This window comes from Parasteatoda tepidariorum, chromosome 10 (genome assembly GCF_982258835.1).
Source record: "Parasteatoda tepidariorum strain Cologne lab strain chromosome 10, Ptep-v5.0, whole genome shotgun sequence".
Lineage (NCBI taxonomy): Eukaryota > Metazoa > Arthropoda > Arachnida > Araneae > Theridiidae > Parasteatoda > Parasteatoda tepidariorum.
Genome location: NC_141764.1, coordinates 97,062,272 through 97,077,319, shown reverse-complemented (window position 1 = coordinate 97,077,319; position 15,048 = coordinate 97,062,272). Strand labels below are relative to the sequence as shown.

The 15,048-nt window shown below is 33.2% G+C and overlaps 2 protein-coding genes across 2 annotated transcripts; both read left to right on the top strand.

The window, feature by feature from the left end:
• Positions 1-2,834: 2,834 nt before the first annotated feature.
• On the top strand, positions 2,835-3,449 carry LOC147803126 (uncharacterized). The gene has a single exon (XM_087152913.1). The coding sequence runs from the start codon at positions 2,835-2,837 to the stop codon at positions 3,447-3,449; it is 615 nt and encodes a 204-aa protein (XP_087009039.1).
• Positions 3,450-3,573: 124 nt separating this feature from the next.
• On the top strand, positions 3,574-6,297 carry LOC147803125 (uncharacterized). The gene is made up of 3 exons (XM_087152912.1): positions 3,574-4,032; positions 4,214-4,832; positions 5,558-6,297. Exons 1-3 carry the CDS (start codon positions 3,574-3,576, stop codon positions 6,295-6,297), a joined length of 1,818 nt encoding a protein of 605 aa, XP_087009038.1.
• The last annotated feature ends 8,751 nt before the right edge of the window (positions 6,298-15,048 follow it).

Below are 15,048 nucleotides of genomic sequence, written 5' to 3'. Positions count from 1 at the left end.
TTAAAATCCAATAGCGCGATTCATATTCACGGGATTTTAAAATCCAAAATCGCGATTCATATTCACGCGATTTTAAAATCCAAAAACGCGATTCATATTCACGCGATTTTAAAATCCAATATCGTGATTCATATTCACGCATTTTTAAAATCTAATATCGTGATTTGTATTTTCGGGTTTTTGAAATCCAACTGCACGATTCATATTCACGCGGTTTTAAAATCCAATAGCATGATTCACATTCACGAAATTTTAAAATCCAAAATCGAGATTCATATTCACGCGATTTTAAAGTCCAGAATCGCGATTCATATTCACGCGATTTTAAAATCCAATTTCGTGATTCATATTCACGCGATTTTGAAATCCAAAATCGCGATTCATATTCATGCGATTTTAAAATCGAATATCAAGATTCATATTCACACGATTTTAAAACCCAATATCGCGATTCTTGAAAGAAGTAGAAGTAAGCTTTCTCTTGAATTAGTTACTGTAAAGATGTGATATATTTTTCATTAGTAAGTAATTTAATAGTTGCGCCTTCCTATAATTGCTTAATTTTTTTAAATATATTAGTGGTCGAAATTTTAAAATTATATTTAAGAAAAATTTAAAGTTAACTGTCTAAATGCTTCTGCCACTTTAAATATTGAATAAAAATCTCCCAGCATAATTAAAAGTTGCTTTTATAAATCTCAGTATCATATAGAGCACCCCCCCCCTCCTCCTAGTGACCTGCGTTGTAAAGGTTCAGCTTTTTTTTATTTTTGTCCACTTTAATGCCTGCTGTTGCAATTCGTTTTCGCGTGATTCAAAAATCGCACTCGCAATTCCCATTAAAGCAATTCAAAAATCTAATATCGCGATTTGTACTTAAGCGGTTTTTTAGCGCAATTAGTTTTTCCGCGAGCTTAAAATCCAATGTCGCTATTCGTATTCGCGCATTTTGAGATATCAAACATCGATGTTGTAATATCAAACATCGATTTTCGTATTTATACTCAATTTGAAAACTACTCGTTGCAGTTCATATTCACGTGACCATGTCAAGTGCAAATGATCGATGCTACTGAAAAAAAGTTAATTCAAGTATGAGTGGTTAATTAAAAAAGTCAAAGTGACCAAAATTGTTACTAAGAATCTATCAGAAGGTATTGAGGTGAAAGTTGGCAACTGTTTCAATTTAAAATGGTTGACTGGTAATAAATTTAAAATGATAATTAAGCCGCAACATCCAATAATTGATTAATTTTCTTAAATAGAAAAGTGGTCGAAATTTCAAAATTATATTTAAGAACAATTTAAATTTCACTGTCTAAATGCTTCTGCCACTTTAAATATTAAATAAAAGTCTCCCGGCAGAGTTGTTTTTACACAGTATTATATAGAACATTCCCCCCTACCCCGTCTTCTGAACGAATCTTTGCTTATTCAGAGGTTGTATACCTAGCTTAAAATAAGCCTTAATGCAAAATTCAAACCTGACGTTTTTATGCATCATGAATTTTATTCTCGACTTGATGCCAATCACCCTTGTTTTTTTTTTTACTTAGATCACTTTCCAAAATCAAGAGAGAGCAATGGAAGTCTTATTTTTCAGTACTGCTATTATCGACTAACATTTATCGTCAAAACATTTTAGTTTAAAATGTTAAATTTTAGTCTATCTTTAACTAAAATTTAAGTCCTTGAGAATTTTATAATAAGTCTTAAAAAGTCCTTGAAAAGTACTTGAATTTTATTTTTATAGTAGAGCATGAACCCTGTTATTTATTTTTTTGTATTTATTTTAATAACCAAAAATTAAATAAATAAAAATTCTACATATTTTCATACTAAATATCAATGCATTTATTTATTTTTTAACTATAATTAATTCAGACAAAAACATTTTTATGTTATTATTGTAAAATATGTTATTGTTATCAAAGCAATATAAACTTCTAGAATTATGTTTTCACTTGAGAATCCCGCAATGTTTGTAAGTGAAGGATTTTATTTTGGGAAAACTAGATGATACACTAAGGCAAAGATGGGAATTATCTTTAACTAATCAAGATATTCCAACATTTTTAGAATTGGCTGAATTTCTTGAGCAACAAGCAAAAAGTATTTCAAATCAAACAAAATGCAAGCCAAGGGTTCTTCCTAAAAAGGCTATTGTAAATAATGTGGTTGTAAACAAAACCGAAAATTTATGCAATATTTGTAATGAAAATCATTCGATTGTTAATTGTCCCATGTATAATAAGATGTCTGTTGATGACAGGTGGAAGGTAATTAAATGTAAAAGGCTGTGTATAAATTGTTTAAGAAAATTTCACATGGCAAATAAATGCCGTTTTACTAACACCTCTAAGGCATGTCATAGAAAACATCATACTTGATTGCATAGATTTTATTCAAATTTAGATAATGCCAATTCTGAAAATGTTCATACAGTGAGGGAAAACATTCAACTTAGCACAACTTGTCTAAATTCTAATAGTGTAGATAGTAATACTTTATTATCAACAGCTTTAATAAAGGTTAAAAATGCTAAGGGACATTTCGTTAATTGCCGAGCGCTGATTGACAACGACAGTCAGAAATCTCTAGTGAGCAAAAACTGTGTTAAAAGACTGCAATTATCAAAGACTGTTACAAATCATTCGATTTCAGGAATTAATAATACGCTAGTAAAGTCTTCTTTATCTGAAGTATCTTTGGTCTTTTCTCCACATTTTAATGAGAAAATTTTTTGCTGTAAAGCCTTGATTGTAGACTGCATAACAAGTGATTTACCGAATTTCACATTTTCTTCATGCAACTGGCCACACCTGCATGGTCTAATGCTTGCAGATCCAACATTTCATGCAACTGGTTCAATAGACATTCTGTTAGGAGCCGACTTATACGCTGACTGGCTAATTGGAGAACCAATTTTAGGGAAGAAGGGTACTGCAGCTGCACTCAATTCTCATCTAGGCTGGCTATTATCGGGAAGAGTGTTCTCAAACTCCAATAAGAAAAACTCCTTTGTGAACTGTCATCTTACCTCATCGTTGGATTGTCAATTGGCTAAATTCTGGGAGCTCGAATCTTTACCTCAAGCTGAACTGAAATCAAAGAATGATTCAGATTGTGAAGCATTTTACGAAAAAACGGTTGCTAGAGATCCATCTGGACGTTCTATTGTGAGAATTCCTTTCAAACATTCTATAGAATTTGGTGACTCAGCTACTCAAGCAAGTAAAAGATTCAACTACATTGAAAGAAAACTAAGTAAGAATAATGAACTTGAGCATCAGTATACAACTTTCATGTCGGAATATCTTCAACTAGGTCATATGGAAAGGGTTCCTTCCGACGAACTGATTAAGGAATCAACATTTTATCTACAGCATCATTTCGTTATTAAAGATGAACACAACCAAACTAAGAGTGGTCTTCGATGCGTCAGCTAAGGATTCTTCAGGGAATTCTCTCAACAATGCATTGCATGCAGGTCCTCTTTTGCAGCCCGAATTATTTTCTCTATTACTAAAATTTAAAACTTTCAAAGTTGCATTTACTGCTGACATCGAGAAAATGTTTCGCCAAATTCGTATTCATGAAGAGGATGCTGATTACCAACGAATACTCTGGAGGTTCAAACCTGATGAAGAAATCCAGATATACAGATTATTAACTGTCACCTATGGAACAGCCTGTGCTCCCTATCTTGCTGTAAAAACACTTCAACAACTCGCTAAGGACGAAGAGAAGGCTTTTCCTGATGCTTCAAGAGTTCTTAAGGAAGAATTTTATGTTGATGATCTGTTATCAGGTACAGATTCCATCCCCAAAGCCAAAAATCTAGTTTCAAACTTAAAATCACTTTTGCAACGAGGAGGTTTCAATCTCAGAAAATGGTCGTCTAATTGTTCAGAGGTTCTATCAGATCTTTCCAAAGACTCTCTCACACAGCAGCACAATGTTACTATAGAAGAAAATCAATGTCAGAAGGTCTTAGGACTGTATTGGAATACACAGCAAGATACTTTTCAGGTGAACATTTCATTACCAGAGATAGTTACCTCAAAAAGAGAACTGCTTTCTGTCATAGCTAGGATTTTTTATCCCCTGGGCTTTCTTTCACCTGCCACAATCAGCTTAAAAATTTTGATGCAAAGCCTATGGAAAAATAAATTTAACCGAAGAGCTCTTATGTGTCTGGAAAACCTTCCAGGCTGAAAAACAGGCTTTAAAGGAAATAGCAATTCAAAGAAGACTGGTGTCTGTAAATAATTTAATCATTGTTGCCCAGTTACACGGATTTTGCGACGCCTCACTCAAAGCATATTCAGCTGTTTTTTATTTGAAATTAGTGGATATCGAAAATAGAGCTTCAGTGATCATAGTGGCAGCAAAAACCAGGGTCGCCCCTTTGAAAACAGTATCATTACCTCGCCTCGAACTGTGTGCAACTCATTTGCTAGCAAAATTGTATAGTAATCTTCAAATTTCGATAGATCAAATTTGGAAGCAAGTGTTCTTATGGTCGGATTCAGAAATCGTTCTGAGTTGGATTCGATCAGACTCTTTAAAGGATCAGTTCGTAAAAAATAGAGTTGCAGCCATAACATCACTTACTAATATTGGCGACTGGAACCATGTGGCTGGAGTTACCAATCCTGTCGACTGCGCCTCTCGAGGAATTTTTCCAAAGAAGCTTAAGGACTTGGAACTTTGGTGGCAGGGCCCGGAGTGGCTATCTAATGCAAATTCAGCATTCACCGAAGAGGTTAAACCAAACTCTGTTCACACTTCCAACCCTGACACTTTAATACATGCCTCAGCAGTTGAAAGTAATTCGATGCAAGAGTTAACTCAAAAATATTCATCATTCAGCAAATTAATAAGAGTGATTGCTTGGTGTAAAAGATTCGTGTTCAACTCGAGAAATTCGGATAAACGGTTGCCTTCAAGTTTGTGAACTGGATAATGCTCTTATCGCAATTAAATAAATTCAAAGGGTGGAATTCAGTGCTGAAATTAAGTCAATCAAAAATAAAGGCTGTGTTCCAAGAAACTCTAAAATAATAACCTTTTCACCTTTTCTAGATTCTGACAAGGTCTTAAGAATTGGTGGGAGACTCAAAAATTCAAATGTCGGCTAAACATCCTTTTCTTTTGCCGAAAGGTCATCATTTTGTCACGCTTATTATAGAATATTATCATAAGCTTTCGTTACATTCTGGCATTTCTGTAGTTTTATCTTTAATTCGGCAAAAATTTTGGTTTCCAGCTGGGAGAAACACAGTAAGGAAGATCCTCAGAGGCTGTATAACTTGTTTAAAGGTAAATGCTGTTTCGTCAAGCCAGCTCATAGCCGATTTGCCTCGTGATCGAGTTATTCCATCTAAACCTTTCCAACGTGTTGGGTTGGACTTTGCAGGTCCAATTTCAACCAAACCAAATTTACCATGATCTAAAGTCACCTTAAAGTCGTACATTGCACTTTTCATTTGTTTTGCTACGAAGGCTGTCCACTTGGAACTTGTCTCTGATTTGTCAACAGAAACCTTCCTAGCATCCTTTCGTCGATTTATTGCTAGACGAGGGTTGCCATCTGATGTATACAGTGATAATGCCACAAATTTTAAAGGAGCCAGTAACTATTGGAAGTCTCTGTACAAAATTGTTCGAGACAATTCAATTCAAGATTTTTCCAGCAATCTTCAAATCTCTTGGCTCTTTATTCCTCCTGCAACACCTCATTTTGGCGGACTCTGGGAGTCTAATGTTAAATCAACCAAGAGACACCTGCTAAAAGTATGCGGCTCAGCTATACTAAATTTCGAAGAACTGGCTACGCTCTTGTGCCAAATTGAGGCTTGCCTCAATTCTCGACCGTTATGTCCATTAACCTCAGAAATAAGTGATCTAGAGGCTCTTACCCCTGGACATTTTATTGTGGGTGCTCCACTTCTTTCATTGCCTGAGAGAGACCCATCACCATCCATGTGTCTCAAGTCTAGATGGTCTTTAATTCAAAAACTTCGTGCTCAATTTTGGAACAAATGGAGTAAAGATTATCTCCAAACTCTACAAGCAAAGTCTAAATGGACTGCTTCTGGCTCAGAGTTTTATATTGGAGACTTAGTTCTTCTCAAAAATGACAATGTTTCACCCCCATTGAAATGGACTCTTGCACGAGTTGTGCAAGTATTTCCAGGACGAGATGGTATAGTTAGAGTTCTTCAACTGAAAACAGCTCATGGAGAGTTCACCAGATCTGTTTGTAAGCTATGCCCATTCAATAAGAAATGACATATCCACCTCCTTGGGTGGCAGGATGTTTTGACTTTTAATTATAATTTCAAAAACAGATGGAGCCACTGGTACTGTTAATCAAGAAAGATTTGTTTTTTTTTTCTTCCCTTTTTTTCAGTTTCAGTTTAGATTTATTCATTATGTTGGTAAGATGAATAATATTTTATGTTTTGGCATTATGGCCATTGAAATTTCAATTACTCATTTATAATTCAATTAAAATATTTCAATGTTATCTTCAAAGAAATAAATTAAATGTCCGGTAAGATTTTGAATATTCTTTGTTGTGCTAAGTTGTGATTATTGCCATTTTCCCACATTGTATTAGTTTCTATCATTTTAATGACATTCTATTTAAATTTATGATTTTTCCATTATATAAGTTTATGATTTATTTAAGATTCATTCCACAGGCCTAGAAGTGACTCAGAGCAAAAATATAATAGGAAATATAGGAATTCATTTATGAAATTATAGGAATTTTATAGGAATGTTTTGAAAATAATATAAAAATCCCTAATATTTTGTTTAAAAAATATAGATTCAAAATTTGCATAGAACACGTATTCTATTTATGTGTTATTCAAAACTAATGTTATGAAAAAACATTTCTACAAAACCCTATCTTGGCTTTAAAACTAAATGTTTTATTAGATAATCTAACTGGAGAAAAAAAGAACACTGATTGTAGACAAATTTTAGCTTTCTTGTCCAGGAGTAGGTTGGAATATATTTCTTAATATATTTGAGTGAACCGTAGAATTATATCAGAATATAATGTTATGCATTTATAAAAGAATAATTAATAAAGTAATTATATTTTTAAAATTTTTTGAGGACCAGCAAAAGGTTTGAAATAGAAAATCTGAATAAAAACAATTAAGTTTATTAATACACAGCATTAGAGTTAAGAAAAAAAGTTTATTAGTAATTAAGTTGGTAACACTAATTAATATTATATGAAAATTTAACTCCTCATCTTTGCAACGCATGAATATAATCGAAACAATATATATACAATCGAAAATAATAAGTACAACTGGAATTAAAATTTAGAACAAAGTGTATACAAATACGAATATAATACACTAGAATATACTAAGAGTGAACAACTCAGTTAGAATCAATACATATACGTAGAATTATTATTTTTTATTAGTTTCAGCAAGCTTTTCAGTTAATATTTTAACCTGATTAGTTGCGGATTCTATGATTGCAGAAGCAATTCTCATTTCATTAAAGTCTTTAGTTTTTAATACTTTTTGTAGGCGGGCATTACTCTCCTGCAGTAAATTCTGGGAAAGACTTAATTCATCTTTTAAGGATTTCACATGATTTTCTAAATCACGCAGCTTTTCTTTCGCATCTGTCTTTTGTTTTTTCCGCAATTGTTCCGATTCTGATAGAGATCGTTTTTCTGCGTCTATCTTAGCTTGGGAAGCTTCTTTTTCTTTATATGCTGAATGTGCTTTAGTTACAGAGTTCAATAATGAGAAAGTTATAGGAATATTTAAAATGTTATTATCATGCCTCCGAACTGCATCTTTAACTAATCTTAGGCCAATAATTGCTTTTTCAGACAAACAGGATCTTTCTGGTGATAAAATTGCATTGTTGACTGAGAATCCTCTCTCAACATCTGCATTGGCATGTGAAAGAGAGAGGCAGGATTTTACCAACTAAGATAAGTTTTTGTACTTTAGTACACCAGTGTATTTGTCAGTTTGAGCACTTTGGCCCAATAACTGTCCACTCTTTCATACCTAACAGCAGAATTTTCAGAATGAATGAGAGAAGTGAACTGATTACAGAGTGTGCTGATATCTCCATCCAAACGATACGTGTGCCATTCTCTGACGATTGTGTCAGCTATGCGAAGATAGCCCCCGAAAATGAGGAAAATCAAAAATTCAAACTCCATTCGTTTGACCATTTTTTGACCACAAATGACCACCCTTTAATTTTTTTTGACCACCCTTATTTTGGACATAATCCTGAAAATTAAATTCGGGGGCTAACTTCGCATTTTCACGCCAAATGAATAAAAATCAAATTTTTATATTGTATTCGTTTGATCACTTTTTGACCACAAATGACCACCCTTTAGTTTTTTTTTACCACCCTTATTTTGGACACAATCCTAAAAGTTAAATTCGGGGGCTAACTTCGCATTTTTTCAAAAAATAAATAAGAATCCAATTTTTATATTGTATTCGTTTGACCACAAATGACCACCCTTTAAATTTTTTTGACCACCCTTATTTTGGACATAATCTTAAAAATTAAATTCGGGGACTAACTTCGCATTTTCACGAAAATAAATAAAAATCAAATTTTTATATTGTATTCGTTTGACCACTAATGACCACCCTTTAATTTTTTTTTGACCACCCTTATTTTGGACATATTCCTAAAGATAAAACTGGCGTGAAGTTACTCCCCAAAATTCAGGAAAATAACAAATTTCAACTGCACTCGTTCAACTGCACAACATTTTTGACTACAAATGACGACCTTGAAGTTTTTCCGACAATTCTTATTTCAGTCTTTCTTTTAGCGATATCAATATAATATATTTTAATTATAGCTGACATCTAAACGTAGTAATGATCAAAAACTTTTTCTTGCAATATAAAAATTTTAAAAATAAATTCCAAAACGACTATGTACTTCAAATGCAATGATTATAATCCATAAAAAAGAGGAATGCTAAAAACTATATGTATAAGTTTTGTTCAGATTAATCGTATCTTTATTTTCTGCAATGTTATTTTAAAATTGTTTTACAAGTAGAAAAATAAAAGTTTAATAAGATGTAGTAAATTTAAAACAATTATTAAGTAGTTATACTGTTTAAAAACATTTTTCTCAATAATGATATATAAAATTTAACATATTTCCTCTATAAAAGAGTAGAAATAGTTTCATAGCAATAAAGTTATTTTAGAAACCAACCATAACACCTTTTTCTCCAGTAGTGTATTAGCTCGCATTAACATGATATATATATAGCTAGTAAATAGTTATGCTTCTTTAGCCATGGTACGTAAAATTAGTTATATATTAAATTAGCATACAATAACAAGTATTATTTAGCTTTACTATCTAAGAATTCTTCATTAGCATTTAGGCATTTTATTTTTAAAAACATTGATTTTTGAAAAATATAGAAATAATTATATACAAAATAGAAACACATATCTTATCACTATATTAAATTACATTCTCAAACTGACATAACTTTTATTTATGCAAAAACAATGGAGAAAACAATTTCAAACAAACTACCAATACTATTTACTATCGGGTCTTAATCATTATTAGAATTTTAGCAATTACAAATAGAAAGGTATTTTTTTCACAATGTTGTAACCAAATAAATGTGTTAAATAATTACTCTAATACAAGTAAGAACATATGTAAAGTATGTACAAATGAAATGATTAAGACAGATTGTTAAAAGCACTAAAAAACACATAAAATAGAAGTAAATCCAATCGTGTATTAGCACATTTTTCAAAAGGTATTCTTTCATGAATCATTTCGTTACTATTTTAACAATTGAACAATTCGAAGTCTCGTAGACCCATTGAAATTTTAGTTTCAGAAAAGACAAATATTTTAATATTTATAATTTAATATCAAAACTTTCTTTTTCGTATTTTACAATTTAATTAATTTTCAATTGTTAAGAGTCCCAAAGAAAGCGAACACCTTGAAATCTTTTGATCTTATGATCAAATTGAAAATCCGATCAAATGATCATTAGTTATTAAGAAAATATGTTTTCTTTCTGTGCACTACATTAAACAACTACTTATGAAAAATTCGAACAGTATTTAAAAAGATTAATTCGACTAATCTTCATAATTTGTATAGACCAAAATATGTGGATTAATTTTTTTATTTAATGAATCATTTAAAAGTTTACGTTCCCCCAGCATATCATCTCGTATTTCCCAGGAATTCCGTATTCGTCTGCAAAAGGAAATGTAATGTAATGTCCTATTGAATTGTGTTCGATTGGTCCCATATACTGTACGAATCCAGCTAATATATACTGCTGTTTCTGAATCAATATTTTTTCTGGTATATCTTGAAGTACCGTCTGTTCATTATGATGTTGGCGAAACTGTTGAACAATTTCTATGTCGCAGAATATATGGATACCAGGCCCTTTTTTCTTTGTCATATCTGATTCGCAATTGGGACATTTCAGTTTTTTATCCAAGAAATATTGTTCCACAAAGGTTTCAATGTACTCTTTCAAACATAGCTCAATAATTTCATCATAAGGAATTTCAATCAAAGTATAATCTTTCTTCAAAATTCCACAGTGAGGACACATGTCAGTTTCGATTGCTGATGGAGTTACTTTAAACAACTGATTTATAATTGATCCAATATTAATTGCGCAGTTTAAAATACTGCAGTTATCGCTATTTATTATATTCATTAAAATTAGAGCTCTATTTTTGTAGAAATTTCTTGTAAAACCAGCTGTTGCATAATTTTTTATGAATGAAAATATTTGCTCATCATTATTGATATCATTTAATTTTAAAAAATAATGCCTGTTATCCATGTAAGCTGTAGACATTATTTCCACTATGGAATCAAATGCACATGTATTTCGAATTTCCATTAATCTTGTCCCAATATATAGAGCAGACTGAATGTTACCATTCCTTATAATAGAATTTTGTTTTTTTCTGATGGGTCGATTATGTATGAAAGATATTTCTGGACAAGGTGTTAGGTATTTCCCTCTTTTTTTATTATTTTGTTTTAGTGAAATTTTTAAGTTTTCTTCATCTGCATTCGTATTATTGGAATGGCCACATTTTTCTAAAACGGTTTTCTCGCAATAAGTATCCAATAATTTTTCTAGTTTATAGATTTCATTTGTCTTATTTTTGTTTCTCCAATTCTCTTCTGCGAACAGATAGCCAAAATTATCATCAAAAGCTTCACAGGTCGTACTTGTTTTTGCAGTTTTCTCTTTATTCAAATTATATAACTCATAATTTTCTGTATTATGACACGCTTTAGGTAATACTTCTTGCTTATTCGTGTTATCATTATCCACGTTAGCAAAAATAATATTTTTTTTATTCGAATCCAATTTATTTGATGCTGTTTGTCCTTCTTTTGAGTTAATTATAATTTCTTTATCAAAAAATTTTTCTTGTTTCGGACGTTTATTACTTGAAAAGTCTGTTTCGTCCTTTATTGTAGTAATACTTCTTTTTCTTTGGGTATTATTTATTGCTCTGTTGTATACACATGCTGATTGAATAGAATTCATATGCTTTACAAAAAATTCGTCAGCTCGAAGTATACTGCCATATCCATCTAAGACAGTTGTTTTTAAGTTTTTGAAATAAGCTTCAACTATTGCTGAAGACGCCACGTCGTAAGTGGAATTAAACGTTTGTTTTAAGATATTAGTCCATAAAACAAAATATTTCCGATAAATAATAGGGGTTAGGATTGTTAGTTTCGTGGCTCTTATCGGCATTCTTTCGAGCACGCTTATGAATTTTTTCTAAAAACTTATCAATAAGCTGCTCATCGCTTGAACCTAGTATTTCATTTTCAAAAATATCGATGTCTGTATAACTTCTTGTGCCCACTCCATCATCTCCACTTTCTTCATCATTATCGAAGGAAACGTGATCCAAATTAATTTCATATGTTTTTATTCTGTCAATTAACAGGCAAATTTCTTTTTGACATTCTATATCTTTTCCGTTGTTATCTTTACCACAGCATTCGCTCAGTGCAACTGTAAAAAGGGCAATTAACAGTTTTTTGAAATCCTTGATTTCGTTACACATAGAAAGAATTCCTAATGATCTTACGTAAAAATCTTTAATTTTGCTCATCTTACGATAAAAAACTTTTTTCGTGCTAAGTATTTTTATTACATGTGCAATATCAACACGCACAAAGCAAAATAATTTATTTGGCCCATCTTCAGCAAATATCATTCTTAAACAGTGCTGCACATATGTTTCTAAACGGCAGCTGTTGAAACTCAAAGTTATTGCATTTAGCAAAGCGAAGGAGAAATCAGACACGCATTCTCTTGGAATTTGCTTCGTATTTTTAACAAAAACTTGAAGCCAGTACTGTATGCTTATGGTGTCATGTTTCGTAGATATCATTTGAAAAACGGGTAATATTTGTTCTTCCCCTTCGACAACAGTTTGATTTAAAAATATATGCTTAGATTTACCATTCAATTTTACAATGGGCTTTGCGATTCCTCCTGTGGCATCAATTACTATACGTTTTCCCCGTTTTATTGCATTTTTATATAAAATTATTTGAGAAGGAGAAAAATAAATACAATAAAAGTTATCTAACCCTATGTCTTGAATATAACCAGCAAATTCGCCTTCATATTTTTTATACAGTAAAGATGAAATACAATCTAAATTTTTATTAATATTTAAATCCCTGTTTACAGCCTCTTCACGAGCTTTACGAAGCACGCTCAACGATGGAATATAACTTGGTACAGGTTAACCAAAATGCATACCTCTTGAAGCATCCATTCGCCAGGTGGATGCCTTTTTATGAAGGAGACTTTCGCCAACTTCTGAGCGCCTGTTACCTCTTAAGTGTCTTTTCTGGATGTGCAATATTCCTCTAGTGTCAGACGTTGAAACTTGAATTGAAATTCCACGATCTTGTTTGGGTTCATTCAAGCAATGACCCTTAAGCTGGCAACCACACTCGTTACAGACACCTTCAATTTTCAACCAAACCTTATTTTCAATGTTGGAAATTTTTGCATGTTTGAAACTAAACGCACATGGCAGCTTGGCTATTTCACTGATTTTATGGGCAATTATGTCTGTCCAACCTGTTTGTAATTCCCTATAATTACGAATGCAGTGCCACCGGCACTGCATTTTCATTAGAACATTTTTTCAATGCAGATACATGATACTGTCCTAACGGTTCATTTGGTTTATCAACGTGGGCCACTTCATATGATGTTGGGGACCTTTGGGTGAGGATGATGTACGGTCCATCTCTCTTTGGCATGAACTTGGCCGACTTTGATTTTGCAGCATTGCTCTTAGGATGCAAAGTAACCCATACTTTATTACCAGGTGCGTACTGTGGTGATTTTTGACGCTTTTGATCTGCGTAGGTCTTTCTCTGATCTTGTTTGGATTCAACTCTATCTCGGATGTCGTTAGAGATATTGGCTAATCTTTTTAGGTAGGGAGTGATCTCGGGCACGAATTATCGTTGTTAACGATGGCACGAAAATCACTCGTAACGTCATCTATGGTTCTCATTTCTCGTCCAAACATGAGAAATGATGCTGTTTCGCCAGTTGTTTCACACTTTGCACTGTTCATGGCGAATCTAATCATAGGAAGTTTTTCAGCCCAGGAAGTGTGATCTTGTCCCACAAGGATTGCAAGACGTGGCTTCAGGTCACGATTTTTGCGCTCTACAGGATTCGCCTGTGGGTGATATACTGGTGTGAGGTTCTGATCTATTTTCAAAAGGAAACACAATTGCTGCATGACAGCAGAGACGAACTGAGTTCCGTTATCACTTATTATTCTTCGAGGAATCCCATAGCGAAGAAAGATCTCTTCCACAAGAACAGTGGCGCATTCTTTAGCAGTGGCTGTAGTGAGAGAAAATAATTCTACCCACTTAGTTGAACAATCTTCCACTATAAAAACCCAGGATTTACCCTCTTTAGTTGTGGGTAAAGGTCCAAAGAGATCTATTGCCAAGGTTTCAAATCGTTGGCTGTATATTGGTGTCTGCAGAAGTCCACAAGGTTTTTGATTACTGGCTTTGTATCTGGCGCATTCAACACAGCTCTTAACATAGTCAGCTATGAAGGATCTCATACCAGTCCAATAATATCGTTGATTTATTCTATTTAATGTTCCCTCTACTCCGTAGTGTCCAGCACTTGGAGCGTCATGGTGTAATTTTAAAATTTGCGCTCTTTCATGCAAGGGTACTACCAACTGTGCTTCTTCAGCATCTGAAGCAGGAGAATATCGGAATAATACGCCTTGATTCATTATATATCCTCTTTGTGTCCAATTGGAATAGTCTACTCCTTTTTCTGGATCTTCAAAACATGTAATTATTTTCTTATGCTCTTCATCTTTCATTTGCTCCTCTCTTATTTCTTTAGAGGTTTTCTTAGGGAAGTCTACGGAAATAGTGGAAGCTTCGCAGAATACTTCATCAGTTTGACATATGGGTCTTGAAAGCATGTCTGCCACATAGTTCGATTTCCCGGGGAGGTATCCTATCTTAAGATTGAACTCTTGCAGCTGCAGGGCCCATCTCGCCAGTCTTCCAGATGGAGATTTTAAACTCATGAGCCACTTGAGAGGTTGATGATCGGACGAAATGATGACTTCGGTACCTTTTTCGTATCCTCGGAATTTTTGAAGTGCCCAAATGACAGCAAGGGCCTCACGCTCTGTTGTCGAGTAATTCCGTTCCGCAGAACTCAGCAATCTGCTTGCGTATTCAACAGGATGTTCTTGAGTTCCGTGTTTATGCAAAAGGACAGCACCCAAAGCGTAGTTACTAGCGTCTGTCCGTATGAGGAATGGTTTAGTTTCATCCGCTTGCTTTAGAATTGGAGGAGAAATCAAGCTTCGTTTCAGTTCTTCAAATGCTTTTTTCTGTTCAACACCCCATTCCCAAGAGGCATTTTTCTTTGTCAAATTGGTTAGTGGTCTG